Source organism: Esox lucius, chromosome 20, assembly GCF_011004845.1.
Source record: "Esox lucius isolate fEsoLuc1 chromosome 20, fEsoLuc1.pri, whole genome shotgun sequence".
NCBI classification, from domain to species: Eukaryota; Metazoa; Chordata; class Actinopteri; order Esociformes; family Esocidae; genus Esox; species Esox lucius.
In genome coordinates, this window is record NC_047588.1 from 34,402,572 (window position 1) to 34,420,077 (window position 17,506).

The 17,506-nt window shown below is 46.6% G+C and overlaps 1 protein-coding gene across 5 annotated transcripts in view; it reads left to right on the forward strand.

Annotated features, from left to right (window-relative positions):
- The window catches only part of nbeal2 (neurobeachin-like 2), a 51,132-nt gene that overhangs the window by 29,145 nt on the left and 4,481 nt on the right, over window positions 1-17,506 (forward strand). For 4 of the 5 annotated variants that reach the window (XR_004574857.1, XM_029116044.2, XM_029116046.2 and 1 more), the window contains 33 exons: window positions 46-199; window positions 1,031-1,186; window positions 1,464-1,623; window positions 2,935-3,023; window positions 3,350-3,540; window positions 3,711-4,209; window positions 4,658-4,842; window positions 5,522-5,678; window positions 6,565-6,708; window positions 7,864-7,989; window positions 8,081-8,281; window positions 9,294-9,443; window positions 9,664-9,821; window positions 10,138-10,262; window positions 10,540-10,657; window positions 10,865-11,022; window positions 11,181-11,314; window positions 11,719-11,826; window positions 12,533-12,628; window positions 12,808-12,932; window positions 13,162-13,302; window positions 13,515-13,645; window positions 13,912-14,021; window positions 14,213-14,330; window positions 14,600-14,697; window positions 15,034-15,147; window positions 15,410-15,496; window positions 15,796-15,905; window positions 16,175-16,347; window positions 16,460-16,554; window positions 16,644-16,760; window positions 16,954-17,115; window positions 17,295-17,443. Coding sequence is in view for 4 of the 5 variants with exons in the window: in XM_029116044.2 (XP_028971877.2) it covers window positions 46-199; window positions 1,031-1,186; window positions 1,464-1,623; window positions 2,935-3,023; window positions 3,350-3,540; window positions 3,711-4,209; window positions 4,658-4,842; window positions 5,522-5,678; window positions 6,565-6,708; window positions 7,864-7,989; window positions 8,081-8,281; window positions 9,294-9,443; window positions 9,664-9,821; window positions 10,138-10,262; window positions 10,540-10,657; window positions 10,865-11,022; window positions 11,181-11,314; window positions 11,719-11,826; window positions 12,533-12,628; window positions 12,808-12,932; window positions 13,162-13,302; window positions 13,515-13,645; window positions 13,912-14,021; window positions 14,213-14,330; window positions 14,600-14,697; window positions 15,034-15,147; window positions 15,410-15,496; window positions 15,796-15,905; window positions 16,175-16,347; window positions 16,460-16,554; window positions 16,644-16,760; window positions 16,954-17,115; window positions 17,295-17,443 (4,839 nt within the window). In the remaining variant the exon portion in view is untranslated. The remainder of the gene's footprint in view (window positions 1-45; window positions 200-1,030; window positions 1,187-1,463; window positions 1,624-2,934; window positions 3,024-3,349; window positions 3,541-3,710; window positions 4,210-4,657; window positions 4,843-5,521; window positions 5,679-6,564; window positions 6,709-7,863; window positions 7,990-8,080; window positions 8,282-9,293; window positions 9,444-9,663; window positions 9,822-10,137; window positions 10,263-10,539; window positions 10,658-10,864; window positions 11,023-11,180; window positions 11,315-11,718; window positions 11,827-12,532; window positions 12,629-12,807; window positions 12,933-13,161; window positions 13,303-13,514; window positions 13,646-13,911; window positions 14,022-14,212; window positions 14,331-14,599; window positions 14,698-15,033; window positions 15,148-15,409; window positions 15,497-15,795; window positions 15,906-16,174; window positions 16,348-16,459; window positions 16,555-16,643; window positions 16,761-16,953; window positions 17,116-17,294; window positions 17,444-17,506) is intronic. The other variant, XM_034288671.1, reaches the window with a different exon arrangement.

The following is a 17,506-nucleotide window of genomic DNA, read 5'->3' on the forward strand; positions in this document are numbered from 1 at the left end:
ACTGTAATGAGACTTGATTGTGATGAACCATGTCTGTGTTCCCAGTGTGGAGAGAGACGGCAGCCCTCTGTCAGATGAGAAGCAGACTGTTCAGATCTCCTTGTTTTCTCTGCTGAAGGACTTCCTCCTCAAATCTCCAAATACTGAGGAGTTGCACACCCTCCTGGCATACACACTCACTATAGGAGAGGAGCAACAGGTACACACACACACACTCACTATTGGAGAGGAGCAACAGGTACACACACACTAACACACACACACACTATAGCAGTGGAGCAACCAATACACACACACATTCACTATAGGAGAGGAACAACAGGTACACACACACTAACACACACACACACACACACTATAGCAGTGGAGCAACCGATACACACACACACACTCACTATAGGAGAGGAGCAACAGGTACACACACACTAACGCACACACTCACTATAGCAGTGGAGAAACCGATACACACACACACACACATTCACTATAGGAGAGGAGCAACAGGTACACACACTCACACACACACTCACTATAGGAGAGGAGCAACAGGTACGCCCACACACACACACTATAGCAGTGGAGCAACCAATACACACACACACACACACACTCACTATAGGAGAGGAGCAACAGGTACACACACACACTGACACACTGACACACACACACTATAGCAGTGGAGCAACCGATACACACACACACACACTCACTATAGGAGAGGAGCAACAGGTACACACACACACACATGCTCACTCACTACAGCAGTGAACGTGTACACACACACTCACTATAGGAGACATGAATGCACACACAATCTGGTCTTGTCCTCTTTTGCCTCCTTAACATTCCTCTCCTCCTTCACCCATTCCTTTCCTTCCCTCCTCCACTTTTTCCTCCTCAACTTTCCGCCTGTCTTTCCCCTCTACGCCCTAAACCCCCTTCTTTTTCAATCTCCTTAATCTTGCTCCTATCCTTCATTCTGTTTCTGCCTCCCTTTCTCCCTCCCCCTCCCTCCCCCTCTCTCCATCAGGTTACGAGTGCGTTGGATGTGCTTTACAATCTCCTGAAGAGCTCCCCACCCAGGGAGCAGGTCCTGACTGTTCTGTTGGAGTGGGGGGTGGAGCAGCTCTATTGCCTGTTACTCAAACCCAGCTTTGGAGACGAGGCCCGTGAGGGAGTGTTCAAGGTCAGTGTCACGGTCCGCTACGCCGTCACCACCAGCCAACCCAGGCCGTGACAACACCTGTCGCTGTACCCACCACACCTGTTTGACCAAACAAGCACTTAACCAGTAGAATCAAACAGTTAGTTGACTGATCCTGCGACATGCCAGAACCTCCGTTAGTCGGTATTTCTGGTGGGCTCTGCAGCCGTTCCTCTTTCAGTCCGCGTCGCTAGAATCCTCCACTAACCAGTCTACCCCCCCCCCCCCCCCCCCCCCCTCTCCTGCGCGTGCTTGACAGGTTCTGTACGAGGTCCTGGCGAGCGAGCGGGTGTCCGAACGCACCAAGCACCGAGTCAAGTTGAAGGATGTGGGATACCAGGGCCTGGTCTGTTTCCTACGAGAAATTCCTGTCACCCCGAGCACTGTGTGCAGCCTGTACAAGCAGGTCCTACGTACAGGTTGGCTTCCCATAGTTCCTCTGACCGTGTTTGAAATGACATCCATGTTGGATCCTTTGGAGGAGCAGGGTGGAGAATACAAGCCCACGTTGTTTAGCTGCCAAGTATTAAGTCGCGTGTCTTTTCTTTTTTTACTGTACTGCCGTGATTTGTTTTGTGAAATGAATGTCAGCGCTATAGGGAGTAATACGCACACACACACTCCATTAATATGTGCACATCATCTAATGCAGATTATGCGTAGGTGTTGTCCATGTGGTGTTGTTTATGAGGTGTTGTCCATGTGGTGTTGTTTATGAGGTGTTGTCCATGTGGTGTTGTTTATGAGGTGTTGTCCATGTGGTGTTGTTAATGAGGTGTTGTCCATGTGGTGTTGTTTATGAGGTGTTGTCCATGTGGTGTTGTTTATGAGGTGTTGTCCATGTGGTGTTGTTTATAAGGTGTTGTCCATGTGGTGTTGTTTATGAGGTGTTGTCCATGTGGTGTTGTTTATGAGGTGTTGTCCATGTGGTGTTGTTTATAAGGTGTTGTCCATGTGGTGTTGTTTATGAGGTGTTGTCCATGTGGTGTTGTTTATAAGGTGTTGTCCATGTGGTGTTGTCCATGTGGTGTTGTCCATGTGGTGTTGTTTATGAGGTGTTGTCCATGTGGTGTTGTTTATAAGGTGTTGTCCATGTGGTGTTGTTTATGAGGTGTTGTCCATGTGGTGTTGTTTATAAGGTGTTGTCCATGTGGTGTTGTTTATGAGGTGTTGTCCATGTGGTGTTGTTTATGAGGTGTTGTCCATGTGGTGTTGTTTATGAGGTGTTGTCCATGTGGTGTTGTTTATGAGGTGTTGTCCATGTGGTGTTGTTTATAAGGTGTTGTCCATGTGGTGTTGTTTATGAGGTGTTGTCCATGTGGTGTTGTTTATAAGGTGTTGTCCATGTGGTGTTGTTTATGAGGTGTTGTCCATGTGGTGTTGTTTACGAGGTGTTGTCCATGTGGTGTTGTTTATGAGGTGTTGTCCATGTGGTGTTGTTTATGAGGTGTTGTCCATGTGGTGTTGTTTATGAGGTGTTGTCCATGTGGTGTTGTTTATGAGGTGTTGTCCATGTGGTGTTGTTTATGAGGTGTTGTCCATGTGGTGTTGTTTATGAGGTGTTGTCCATGTGGTGTTGTTTATGAGGTGTTGTCCATGTGGTGTTGTTTATAAGGTGTTGTCCATGTGGTGTTGTCTATAAGGTGTTGTCTTATACTTTGTGTAGAAGATGTTGTCCTGAACATGCCCTTTCTGAAAAGTTTTTTGTTGTTTTTATTGTTGTTATCTAGATGCTACTCCTAACTTCAGAGACATCCTGTCTCTTGTTTATCTGTCCCACCGTGATGAACTTACTGTCCGTCTGGAGATCTGTCGTAAGGTCAGTCCACTAATAACCCATGTCCCTTTAAACCTCCACTTCATCTTCACATTCTCTCTTAACTAACTATAGCACAAGATAAGCTGAAGGTATAGACAACATCTTCACATTCACTCTTAACTAACTATAGCACAAGATAGGCTGAAGGTATAGACAACATCTTCAAATTCACTCTTAACTAACTATAGCACAAGATAGGCTGAAGGTATAGACAACATCTTCTATAGATTATTGGGCTGATACAATACTGTTGCCTGTACTTCCTTTGTCTGTGGTCCCAATTGTATTAATCACTCTCCTTCCCTTTTTCAAACTCCCTTCCTTAGCTCTTCCACCTGATTAACGGAAACGAGGACTATGTGCGCCAGTTGGCCCGTCAGCCCGGCTGGCAGGACTTGTTGACAAAGCTCTACGTGAAGGAGTCCTATGAGTCCCGCACCACCAGCCTGGCCGGATCCAGCCCCCAGAGCTCGTTGGACCCCTCACCCTCCTACAGCTCCCCCCGCCCCCCCCTCGGGTAAGGTTCATTCATCCAAGCTGGATAGCACCGATGACACTGCCATGACCAACAAGCTTGACCAAGTTGAAATAAGCAGTATTCAGGTTTCCACTGTCCAGCCGATGGGTGTGTCTTGGTTACATCTTACTACAGTACTTGTCGTAACTGGATGACTTGTCCTTCCTCAGGAGGGAACACAGTGTGCTAGAGGACGCCCATGACACCCACACCGACGTCTTCCTCCGTTACCCCTCGCGGGACGAGGAAGAGGAGGATGGAGATGGCGACAGTTCGGGGGGAAGAGGGAGGTTCAGTGAGTCGCTCCACTTCAAGCTGTTCGACCCGGTGGAGCAGAACAGCCACTCGTCTTTCCTGTCCAACACCGTGGACGTCCCCTCCTCCCCCGCCCGGCCCGAGGAGGAAGGCCCGTACCACCCGCTTTCCCCATTCGGCACCTCACCCTTCGAGCTGGAACTGGTAGGCGAGGCGGGGACGGGAACAGGGACGGGGTCTCACACTTCGGGCGGCGGCAGCCAGGCAGACACCCCCTCTCCCCTGGAGTACAGCCGGCCGTTCCCCCCGCTGAGACCCAGGAAAAGCTCCAGCCTGTCCAACGTACTGGACGACGCCAGCTATGGAACTGACACCCGGACAGCTGACACCATCTCCAACACCTCAAACCCACAGGTAGGTACTGCGGCCTGACCCGACCCAGAAAGACGGGTGGGGGTGTGCTGTCCCTCCTTCAACATGTGTTCATACACCCAGGTGGGAGTATCATGTCAGGGGAACATTTGGCAGTCAACAGCCATTCTCAGCGTGCCTGTGTGTGTGTCTGTGTGTGTGTGTGTCTGTGTGTGTGTGTGTGTGTGTGTGTCTGTGTGTGTGTGCCTGTCTGTGTGTGTGTGTGTGTGTCTGTGTGTGTATGCCTGTCTGTGTGTCTGTGCCTGTCTGTGTGTCTGTGCCTGTCTGTGTGTCTGTGTGTGTGCCTGTCTGTGTGCCTGTCTGTGGGTGTGTGTGCCTGTCTGTGTGTCTGTGCCTGTCTGTGTGTGTCTGTGTGTGTGCCTGTCTGTGTGTCTGTGTGTGTGTGTGTGTGTGTGTGTGTGCCTGTCTGTGTGTTTGTGTCTCCCTGTAGCAGGCGCCAGAGGAGGAGCTGTGTAACCTCCTCACGTTCATCGTGTTCTCGGTGCTGTGGCGTGGCAGCGGGGCAGACGGGGGGGAGGACGCCGTGTGGCGGGAGCGGGGACAGGTGTTCTCCGTCCTAACCAAGCTGGGCTCCTCCTGCCAACTGGTCCGTCCGCCCGATGACATCAAGCGCAGGTCAGTCAGTCAGCGAAGTCACTGCCTTAATGCGCTGACACAGCGCTCGCTTGCTACTCCAAAGTCCTGTGATTCAGCAAAACACTGACGTCTGCCAGGGAGTCGTCCTAGCTAGGTAGTTCTGCACAATGTCAAGTTCTGCCTCTGTTAACAGGATTCTCTAGTTTATCGTATCTGTGATCTGGAAACAACATGTCTACAAAAGACCCTGATGTGCTCACGGTTTCGGTACCCAGCAGTCTTCCTTATAGTCTAATATGATGTGCTATTGTGTTTCAACTTTACCCGACTAAGAGAAAACATTTGTGTTTGGCTGATACATTTTTCATCCCCCCTTTACTACTGCCTGTCGATGTCTGTATCTTGTCTGTTGGTCCCTGTCTGTCTGTCCCTGTCTGTCTGTCCCTGTCTTTTTCTGTCTATCTGTCCCTGTCTATCTGTCCCTGTCTGTCTGTCCCTGTCTGTCTGTCCCTGTCTTTTTCTGACTGTCTGTCTTTGTCTGTATATTATCTATCTGTCCCCGTCTATCTATCCCTGTCTTTTTCTGTCTTGTCTGTCCCTGTCTATCTGTCCCTGTCTGTCTGTCCCTGTCTGTCTGTCCCTGTCTTTTTCTGTCTTGTCTGTCCCTGTCTATCTGTCCCTGTCTTTTTCTGACTGTCTGTCTCTGTCTGTATCTCAGTCTGTTAGAGATGATGTTGGAGTCTTCTCTGTTGGACCTGCATGTCTCCCAGGGTGTGTTTCTGCCCCACTGCCCCAGCTTGGTTCGCCTACTCAGGCTGCTTCAGGACTTCCTGTTTGCTGAGGGAACAGACAACCAGACACTGTGGAGCGAGAAGGTACAGTACTGCCTTCTTTTGACATGTTTAACAGAATTAATGGAGATGCTAATAGTTGCCTTTGTATATTCTGTGCATGGCACAGCTTTCCAAGGTGTTTTCTTGTAGTGCCAGGCTGTCCACCAAAGTCTAGGTTCAAGCCTTAGCCCTGCAACCGGCCGACATATTGGGTCGGACCCCTACAATGTGATCTGAAGTCACCCAGGGAAACATTTAGAAAATGGAGAACATTCTTGCTATATTTGTGATTAACATTTAAATGTCTTGTTTTTTTATTAAAGTTTGAATAGACGTTTCTGCCAGTAACTGATTAATTATTGCGGACGGAAGGCTAGGACAGCACTGCTTTCCAAAGATTCTTAATAATTTAGGATCATACCATCAGTCTGATGATGAAACTTTCCACCCATGGCCATCCGGCCATTAAGAAATACAAACAGCCGGATGTGTGTGTACAGGCCAACGAGATGACAGTCTGTCAGTAGATTCTAAACTATACAGTTGGTCAACCATAGGTTTTGCCTAGGAAGTTAATGCTCTTAATGGCGCAGCTTCTTCCTGTTATTGTATGGTGAACTACAGCAAATTTGTATTGTCTTGGTCTGGCTTTTTCAGAGTGTTTTGTTGACCCCTGGATATGCTTGTTTGCAGGTTGATGTTGTGACAAGGATGTTTCAAATAGATGTGGTAACAGTTGGAAATTTAGAGATAGTTGTTTGCGACATGTTTCAGTGTATTGAATTGCAGATTACAACAAACACTTTGAAATACTTGGTCGTAACACTGAATGATACCCGGCTACAGATTATAACCTACAGTCCTTAGCAGTCACTAGTAAATAATGCATTTGTATGTAAAGTAGTGTTTCATTGTGGTTGTGTTGTAGATCTTTGAGGGCGTGGGGAACCTGCTGGAAAAACTAGAGGCGTGGAACAGTTCGCCTGGTGCCTCCGGGAACCTGGAGCTCAGAGAGATGGCTCAGATTAGCCTGCGGATCATCACAGGCTACGTACAACAGCCAGACTCACAGGTCAGTCGCTGCCATCGACACCTCTGCCACCCTCCTCTGACCACACCAGGGTAATGCCCTGTCCCAAATGGAACCGTCTTCAAGGTGTGGAGAAAATGTTCCCTGGTCACAAGTAGTTCACACTATAGAGAATAGGGGGGCTGTTTTGTGGACAGGCTCAATCTCCAAACGTCCCTTGGCAGCTGCAGTCATAGGTCATGCTCTGACTCTAAATATATATTCAGATTTTTTTATATATATATATATTTCAAAGGCCTTTTTAGGCGAAGTGTGTTTAGAATGCCAGTCCTTCTATGGGTATGAATGCATGCACAGAAATGTGGCTAACATTCCTTTAAAGGACTGTTGTGTGTATGATTGGGAAGCTGTCTGAATGACTTATTATTGCTTCTGGTGGCCCTCGGGAAATGGCCCCATGTTCCCTGTAGTGCACCACTCGTGACCTTGGCCCATTGATCTGGTTGAAAGTAGTGAAATATGTAGGGAATAGGGGCCATTTGGCACTCAGACCAAAATATTCTAGGCATCAAGCGGTCATAAATAAGCTATCCAAAGTATACCTTAAACCTCTTACTTAGGGTTTAAGCACAGCTTTCTCCATTCACTTGATAATTTCTCTGTTTTTTTTGGGTGGTGGGTTACTCCAAGTACCCCACTGAAAATCAACTTAGTAATAATAATTGTGAGGCTATACTAATGAAAGTTTATCGTCTGTTGAATGTAAGACCTGTGAGAACACTTTGAAGTGAAGACTACTTCAAAGCGCAAAGTGCTCGCTCTTACCTCTCTCCTCTGTCGAAAGTGGAGAGAGGTTTTTCGTTTCGACAACAAAATAACATCTGTTTATCTGTACACAGGAAGTCATGTTCATTCAATGCGCGACAGTAGGTAGCCAGTGGGTTTAGAGTAATTCTGTCCGCCGGGTAAAGGTGAGGACAACCGGAAGTTTCTTTGAGATTGAGTGAGATGAACTCGAGTTTGTAAGACCGAGTATCGAGTCTGTAACATGAACAATAGACTATCAAATACTGCAATGAATAATTGAATTAATCTCTCCCTCGACGTCCGGGTACGCGGTCATTATTCCAACCATTATATGAAATGGCTGATTCCTAACACCCCTCTACAAATGTCCACTGTCTCCCTCCTTCCCAGGTGTTTGAGATGGCGTGTCTTAAACTCCACAGCCTTCTACGGGGGGGTCTGTGCCTGGGATGGGATGAGGTGTGCTTCCTGCTGGGGCGTCTGGGAGCGCCCCTGTGGCCCAGCGGTGTAACAGAGGTTTGCAGATTCCATGTGAAGTGTCTGCGTTTTAACTCCGTACATGCTGTAGATATACTTGACAATTGCGATTCTGTTTCCGATTCTGAAGACGCGGCCCAACGGCGAGCGCGCGAAAGCCTTCTCCCAGCTGGTACCCATCGTGCGGACCCTACTGGACCAGCACGCTGACCCGGTCACCCTGCATGGATTGGTGCCCAGTCTGCCAGTCACTAATGGAAGCCCCAACTCTGCCCAGGACCTCCAGAGCTACTGCCACACAGTGGAATGGCTGGACTTTTACCAGCGACACGTCAGTGCAACCCTTCATCAGCTCACTACTTCTTCATTTTCAGCCAGTTCAGGGAGTGTACTGAAAGTCCAGTTATCTTCACAATTTGGAATCATGTCAAATGTGGAATTGACCCCAACCCTGCTATAACAGTCGTTTGTGTTAGACAATATATTTCAGTAAATACATTATTTTAAACTGATCAAGGTATACAATTGTTCTTTGGGAAAATAACTTGTGCTGGTTGATCTAGTATTTATAGAGTAGTAGATGAGTCCCTGAGCTGGCCAAAAACCTACTGTAAATTCACTCCTAGTTTGAAAACAAAAACTGAATATCTACTCTATTCTTTACTGTAACTAAATTTAGTGTTGCCATTTTTTGTCTCATAACAGTGTAATCTTTCTAATCAGGCTGAGGTAATATCCTCCCCTCCAGATTACCTGGCCATATTTAGCTTCCACCCTGTCTGTCTAGTGTCATCTGCCATTGTCTCTCTTGTCCAGGCCCCTCTCTTAAGATCATTGTTTTACTCAAAGTTTAGTTCTAAATGGCACCCTCATGATTTTACAGTGCCTTACTTTTAACCAGAACCTTTAGGGAATAGGGGGCAACTTGGGACACATAAATGAAAAAATATGGTTTAATAGAAGTAAAAAAAAAAAAGAATAAAAACAGAATCTGAGTTCTTTACTTTTCTCTGTTTGTTGTGGCAATACACCATTCACTAGAGACCTGGAAGGCCCAGAGGTTTCATGATTTTGAAAGCAAACAGACCTCTCCTCCCTTGTTCAGCTGAGGATTTATTATACATCTGTGTGACAGTCTATAGCCATAATTCTCTTTTGTTTAGATCTTATGCATAAACAAATCACAGAATATGCAGGCATGTCATACATTTGGCAACAGCGCTGAGGTTCCCCCCAAAGTCGGTTTCTGTTCTGAGCTTGTGTGTGTGTGTTTGTGGTGTGTCTTGTTGCATTGTCCATCATTCACGGTTTCAGCGTTTCCCCTTGATATACACACTGTGTAGGTGCAGCCCACCATGGAGCAGTATGAACTGGACACGTTTGGGAAGAGCCATGACCTCATGTCTAACTTCTGGAACTCGTGCTTTGATGACCTGATGAGTACAGCTATACGGCGGGATAAGGAGCGGGCAGACAGCAAGGCCAAGTTCCAGGTACTATGGGCTGGTGGGCTAGTGGTAGACAGACAGACAGATGTAGTGGTTGCCTTCACCCTCAGACAGACAGACAGACAGACAGACATGCATTAAACTGTGGGTTTATCCCTATTTCTTCTGTTAGTGGTTTGATTTAGATTTTTGCGTGTTATTTATATGTGTGTGTGTGTGTATGTATGTGTGTGTGTGTGTGTGTGTGTATGTCTTGCGAGTACAGGAATTGTTAATGGATCCGTACCTGAAGCGGATACGCAGCGAGAACAGCCGCTACCACAGTGGGCAGAAACAGAGCTCAGGCCAGCAGGGGGTGGTGTGGCGCCACTGGAGATCCCTCCGCAGGCTGCTCACCAGCGAGAGAGGCGCCTGGGCACACAGGTCTTACTCAGTAGTGGCTGTATCAAAATATCTAAATAATGTCTACGTAGGTATATATTGTCTATGTAGGTTATTGCCGTTAAACGAACTGGGTTGATGTTCAGGTCAGGATTCAGCTTATGCTCGCAAAGTCTTCACAGGATAAAGAGATAGAAATGACCTTGGATTAGCATTTGATGGCAAATTTGTACCAGGCGGCTTGAATCACTATCGTAAGCTTTGTTTTGGTACTTACATACTCTTCAGAAAGGTCTCCCTGGTAACAAAAAAAAGTTATTCTGATCACTGACTGAAATGCACTGTGTTTTTACCTCAGAGTCCCACCAGAGGTGAAATGGAAGCTGTCCAGTGCGGAGACCTATTCTAAGATGCGGTTGAAACTCGTGCCTAACTACCACTACGACAATCATCTTGATGCCAGTGCCTCCAGAGACAATATGGGTATGAGGAGAAATTTCCCTATGGAACGTATCCAGCATATTCCGTTTTAATGCTTTTGCTGGGCCAAAGAAAGTTGACATGCTGTATTTGTAGTTGTTTTATGGCAGTGTGGCTTAGCTCTGCTCATTCACTGTGTTTTGAAGATTTGTGTGTTTAGTGTACTCACGTATTATGGTTTCTCAGAGTCTGTCCAGGTTTAGGAAAATGTGGCAACATGGCTTCGTAGAGTTTGTGTTCAGGTTCATTAGAGTGTGTATGTCTTCTATCTCAACATCAGGAGCTGATAGCCCTCGCAGCTCAGAACCACTACCACTGGCCGTTGCCAAGGAGGCCAAAGTGTGTGACATGGAAGACGACCAGTTAGGGGAAGAAGACATTGTCTTTCTGGACAACCAGTGAGTTATTTAATTCAATGAAAGTGAAATGATTATAAAATTACAGGAACATTTTCTAAAAGAGGTTGCTCAGTGGTTGGGAAAACCACAGAAACAATTTCCCCTGTGTGGTCTTCTGTTGATTTGAGAATGAAAAGTATGTCACTGGAGTCTTTAATAGGGGTTAAAGAGGACGTTTGACCAGTTTGTCGGTTTTTTGTTCATAAGGGTGGAGGGTGAGGATGAGAGTCAGAAGGAGAAGCTGGTTCTGTCGGAGGACTGTGAGCTCATTACAATTGTGGCCGTGGTTCCGGGCCGGTTGGAGGTAACTACACACCACCTGTACTTCTACGATGGCAGCAGCGAGAAGGAGGAGACCGAAGAGGGTGAGGACCACAGAGATGTCTGTTATAAAAAATAAAAGCCCTTCTGTGTTTCTTATGATCCATATCTCGGTTCCATAAAACACCAATCACTGCTGTCGTCATGGATTAACAGTGCATTGGTCTGAAACAGTTGACTTTGACATGTGCCTTTCATCCAGGAATTGGATTTGATTTCAAGCGGCCTGTGTCTCAGCTGAGAGAGGTCCATCTAAGGCGATACAACCTGCGTCGCTCTGCCCTGGAGCTCTTCTTCATCGACCAGTCACACTACTTCATCAACTTCAAGAAGAAGGTGTGTCTTTCTTGGCTAGGCTTGGATGCCATTTTGACGAATCATCCGACATCCTTCCAAAACAGGACGTCTTTAAAACCCTGGAAATTTTGTCAAAGTTGTCAGACATTTGATGCCTAGTCTGTGGCCTTTGACACACGGTTATTTTGTTATTTCTAATATTCCTCATTTGACTCCAATGGTAAAAATAATGGGATGTGCTTTGAATGTGCTTCCAAACTACATGAAAAGGACCCCCAAAAGACTGTTCATACTGGAAGTTCTGATATTTTTTCCATTCGCAGTTTTGACAATCGCATTAGAGCTTTTTACGTTTTATTATTTCTCAGTGATAATCTGATTGGTCAAACATTAATGAAAAAAGTAACCTAGGCAACCGTCCATCCTTTTCCCCAATCCACCAGGTGAGGAACAAGGTGTACTCCAGAATCCTGGGGTTGAGGCCCCCCAACCTGTTTTATTTTGGTTCCCGGTCTCCTCAGGAGCTTCTTAAGGCTTCTGGACTCACACAGGTACCGCTTTATTATTCTGGGTTACATTATTAAACCACTTTATTATGTTGGGTTACATAATTAAACCTTTTATTATGTTGGGTTACATTATTAAACCACTTTATAATGTTGGGTTACATTATTAAACCGCTTTATTATGTTGGGTTACATTATTAAACCACTATTATGTTGGGTTACATTATTAAACCACTTTATTATGTTGGGTTACATTATTAAACCACTTTATTATGTTGGGTTACATTATTAAACCACTTTATTATGTTGGGTTACATTATTAAACCACTTTATTATGTTGGGTTACATTATAAAACCACTTTATTATTTTGGGTTACATTATTAAATCTTTTTATTATGTTGGGTTACATTATTAAACCTTTACATTATGGTGGGTTACATTATTAAACCACTTTATTATGTTGGGTTACATTATAAAACCTCTTTATTATGTTGGGTGACATTATTAAACCTCTTTATTATGTTGGGTGACATTATTAAACCTCTTTATTATGTTGGGTTACATTATTAAACCTCTTTATTATGTTGGGTTACATTATTAAACCACTTTATTATGTTGGGTTACATTATTAAACCGCTTTATTATGTTGGGTTACATTATTAAACCACTATTATGTTGGGTTACATTATTAAACTGAGAGAGAGGAAGTATGTGTGATGACCACTAAAAACTATTTATTTTTGTCGTTAGAGATGGGTTTGCAGAGAGATTTCAAACTTTGAATACCTGATGCAACTGAACACCATCTCTGGGCGCACCTACAACGACCTCTCCCAATACCCCGTGGTAAGTGTTGGTTGGATGAGAGAGTGTGGCCTTAAATACTCACGGGACACCCTTTATAAAACAGATTGTTTATAAAACTGCTGGATGGGTAGGTGGGGGTTTGGGTGGAGTGATGAATTAGCATTCATTATAATTAGTGAATCCGTTCTATCCTAATCTGGTCCCTGTGTTGTGTCTAGTTCCCGTGGGTTCTGTGTGACTACACCTCCTCGGTTCTGGACCTGGATAACCCGGCCGTGTTCAGAGACCTGTCCAAACCCATCGGGGTGGTCAACCCCCGCCACGCACAGAACGTCCGGGAGAAGTGAGCGCCACAGTTACCTCACAGACATCACCGCGCTTAAATGGCACACTATTCCCCCTATTTAGTGCACTAATATTGTCCAGGGCATCAGGGGCACACTATCAAAAGTGCCCTACACAGAATTGTGAATAAAGTGTGGCACGCCGAACAAAACAACCATCAGTTTTCACAAAGCAAGTGAGCTACTAGTGCATGTTAGCATTTTGATCATGTTGACTTCTCTGATAAGGTATGAGAGCTTTGAGGACTCGACGGGGACCATCGATAAATTCCACTATGGCACACACTACTCTAACGCCGCCGGAGTCATGCACTATATGATACGCATGGAGCCCTTCACCACCCTTCACATCCAGCTGCAGAGTGGCAGGTACGTCAGCGTGTGTCCCCGTCTTCCCCCGTCCTGACCCGATCTGGGTAATACATTCAGCAAATGCTCTCATCCAGATTTTCTCATACTTGGCCCCAATGGTTGGTCAAGGACGACAAACCGAGCCTCATGGTTGAGCACTGCAGAATTGTGGAGAAACACGGTAACATTGGATGAATAAGGGTTCCTGGTTGCCATTTGGTGCGTTGCAGGTTTGACTGCGCGGACCGGCAGTTTCACTCCGTGGCGGCGGCCTGGCAGGCCCGGATGGAGAGCCCCGTGGACGTCAAGGAGCTCATCCCGGAGTTCTTCTACTTCCCAGAGTTCCTGCAGAACATAAACGGTGGGCATGGCCGTTCACGTGAGGAAAAATAATCGATGCTTTAGGCTGTTTAGTCTTTTTTTTTTTTATTCAGTTTTGAAAAGCTACCGAGTGAATTTCATTATTTAAGTGGAATCAGGCGATTTATTTTATCCCTTGTTCACAATGCTATCATTAAGATTAAACAAATGAAATATAACCCCTCATCAAGCCCAATTACCTTATATCCTTCTAAAAAGCAACATATCTACACAGAGGGATAGACTGACTCTCCATGTTTACTGCAGGGTTCGACCTGGGCAGTCTGCAGATGACCCAGGATCCGGTGAACGATGTTCTGTTACCACCATGGGCTTCATCCAGAGAAGACTTCATCAGGAAACACCGGAAAGCTCTGGTAAGGTTTCCCACCTGGATGCATAAAACAGTGTGTTGGAATCACTGGTGCAACCGCGCCCCCGTCCCCACCCCCGCCCCTGTCCCCGCCCCTGTCCCTGCCCCTGTCCCCACCCCCACACTCTGAATGAACACATTCAAGCATTCAGGCAGATTTCCCTTCACAAATGCATTTGTTCCAATATTCTGTAGGAGTGTGAACATGTGTCCTCCCACCTCCATGAGTGGATTGACCTGATATTTGGCTTCAAGCAGAGAGGAGAGGAGGCAGTGGAAGCTCTCAACGTCTTCTACTACTGCACCTATGAAGGTAACGACTCCTTACGGAGGTAAAGTCTCCTTACGGAGGTAACGTCTCCTTATGGAGGCAATAAGAGAAGAAGTATCTCAATGACTCAAAACCCGCATTTGCACTTGGCATATTTCCAGATTGAGTTGAACCGTAAAGTTTATTTAGTGCCTAAAATAATTTCCACTACAATGTCAATACATTGGGTCTGGAAACATTTTGCTACTCACGGACACAAGTCTGTTTTGGGATTTGTGTCAAGATGTGTCTGGTCCTGACATTCTGTGTAGGTGCGGTGGACCTGGACGCCATAGCCAACGAGACGGAACGTAAGGCCTTGGAAGGGATTATCAGTAACTTTGGCCAGACCCCCTGCCAACTACTGAAGGTGTGTGTGCGTGCGTGTGCGCCTGTGTGTCAAGGTCTATGAAGAGTCCCGTCACAGCCAATTTACAGTTAAACATCCCCACAATTTACAGCCTCACTCCATAAGCCAGGCGGGGTGGTTGTATTTCGAGCCTGGAGAATAGAGTATTTATGACTGTCTTCTGTTATCTGGCTGTCTGGGAGTGTGGTTGAATTACACTGTTTATCTGTCTGAGAATCTGACCGGCTACAGCTCTCTGCCTGTGTGTCTGTGGTCTAGATCACTGAATGCCTGTTTCGGTGTATCTGAGGGGGGGGGCTAACTGACTCTGTGTTCCCTGTGTGTCTGTCTCATTAGGAGCCCCACCCCCCTCGTATGTCGGCAGAGAGTGCATCTCGGCGTCAGGCCCGCATGGATACTCTGCCTCCCAACCTCTTTGAGCAGCTTGACAAACTGCGGTCTTTTGTGGAGGTACTTTGATGAATGTCTCCCGTTCACACGTGCTTTAGAAGTATTTTAAAGGCCAGCTGTGTGCCTGCCCGATCCCAAACTAAGGTTAAGTGTCCGCTCCAAGCCCACCAAAACGCAGCTGATATCAGTGGAAGTAACAGCTGGTTGTTTTGTGTGCTTGAGATACTCAGAGAATTAGAACCCTATACGTATTGGATTTTGTACCATCATGGGACCATGCATGGTGACTGTCTCTGGTTTGTGTGTGTGCATCTGTGTCCAGGTGGTGTGTGACGGTCTGCCCCTGGTCCAAGCCGTGGTACCCAGGAACCAGAACCGCTCTTTCATCATCCCGGGATCTGATGTACTGGTGAGTAGGAACATGTATTTCTAGGTGGTTTAGAAGTTTTCTATATGAATGTAAAGTCAAGATAAGAATGAATGGAAAGTCAAGATAAGACATAATGAAAACAACAACAGGGATTGAAAGTTATGTCTAGAGATTGCGAAGACTTTGTTATCGTATGTTATCTGTTTTTGTATGGTGTTATTACTGATTGATTGTGTTATGACCAATCATTTCATTGCCAGAACTTGTTATTGCAAATGACAAACCTTTTGAACTTGAACTTGAGTTACTTTAACGTCTCCTGCTCACGTCCTTTTTAGGTGACTGTGAGTTTGAATGGTCTGATAGGGACCCACAGCTGGCTGCCCTACGATAAAAACATTGCCAACTACTTCACCTTTACCAAAGACCCGACTGTGGCCAACCCTAAGTAAGTTCATAGCCCCACAGAAATGACAGGCCGGTCAGGAAACTAAAAATAAAAACATCCCACTGATACACACACAACTGGGGTGGCAGGCAGTCTGGGGGTTTGAGCATCTTATTGGGATTAGTCCGACTGGAAAACTTGAGTTAGTCCTGGAAAGCAACATCTTTCAGTTAGAAAACAAAGCACCAAACACAATTTGTTTACTCTTTATATTGACGCCGCAACTCTCACCTCCTGCCGATCTGTCTTGTGAACCCCCCCTCACACAGGACCCAGCGGTTTCTGAGCGGTCCCTTCTCTCCAGGGGTAGACATCAGCTCCCAGGTGTTGGTGGTGTCCAACGACGGACGTCTGCTGTTCAGCGGAGGCCACTGGGACTGCAGCCTCCGTGTTACCCAGCTTGGCAAGGGCAAGCTAGTGGGCAGGATCTGCCGGCACATCGGTGAGTTACAGCACTGCCGACTCATTGTGGGTTGGACAGGGACCCCGGGAGATCCACTGAGGCTGTGATGAGAGCGTGTCTGAGCCTGTGTGTCATCTGTGTGTGGCCGTAGATGTGGTAACCTGCTTGGCTCTGGATCTCTGTGGCATCCACCTCATCTCTGGTTCCCGGGACACGTCCTGTATCGTGTGGCAGGTCGTGCAGCAGGTAAGACCAGAGTTTGAATTGGGAGGAGCGGTCGGAAATAATGAACCTCCGGTCCAACTGTGGTTCACAAATCCCTTCCTTTCTCTCAGGGTGGGTTCTCCAGCGGTCTGTCTCCTCGTCCAGTTCAGGTCCTCTGTGGGCATGACCAGGAGGTCACCTGTGTGGCTATCAGCACTGAGCTGGACATGGCTGTCTCTGGGTCAAAGGTGAGAGGTTAGGGGACAGGACTGGTAGGTTTGAAGGGGAACTCTGGGATCTGAGAGTGCTTTTTGATCCAGTCGGTGTGTCATAATCCACACTTTTATTTTTGGCATCTCATACAATCTCTTTTCTCTCCTCTTTTCTCCTCTCTCTCTCTCTCTCTCGGTCTCTTTTCCTCTCTCATAATCCCTCTCTCAGGATGGTACTCTGATAGTGCACAGTGTTAGGCGGGGCCAGTTCCTCCGTACTCTGCGTCCATTTGGGGAGGTTTGTCTGCCCGCCCGGGTCACTGAGCTGCAGGTGGGTATGGAAGGGCACATTGTGGCCCAGACAGCCCTGGAAGGACGCACCGCTGGGATGGTATGGACCACACACACCTGCACAATTACAAACCAATCAGCCTATATCATATATATAGAGGCAGAACTGGCCATAGGGCCAGAGCTGTTTGAAAAGAAACTCCACCCACTGCAGCGTATCCAGTTGGATTCAGTCATGTAATACACTGAGTGTCTTTGCACTGTGTGTCTCTGTTATAGGATAAGTACTTTCTCAATGTCTACTCTGTGAACGGCTCTCTGCTATCGTCTGTCAGCCTGGACGAACAGGTGACTGCTCTCTGCCTCGTCCCCGACTACATCATCCTGGGGACACAGCAGGGAAGGTTACACATCAGAGACTTGCACAGGTGAGAAATGCAGCACAGTTTGCATGACCATCGGGATTCAATACGAGTTCCATACGAGTTCCA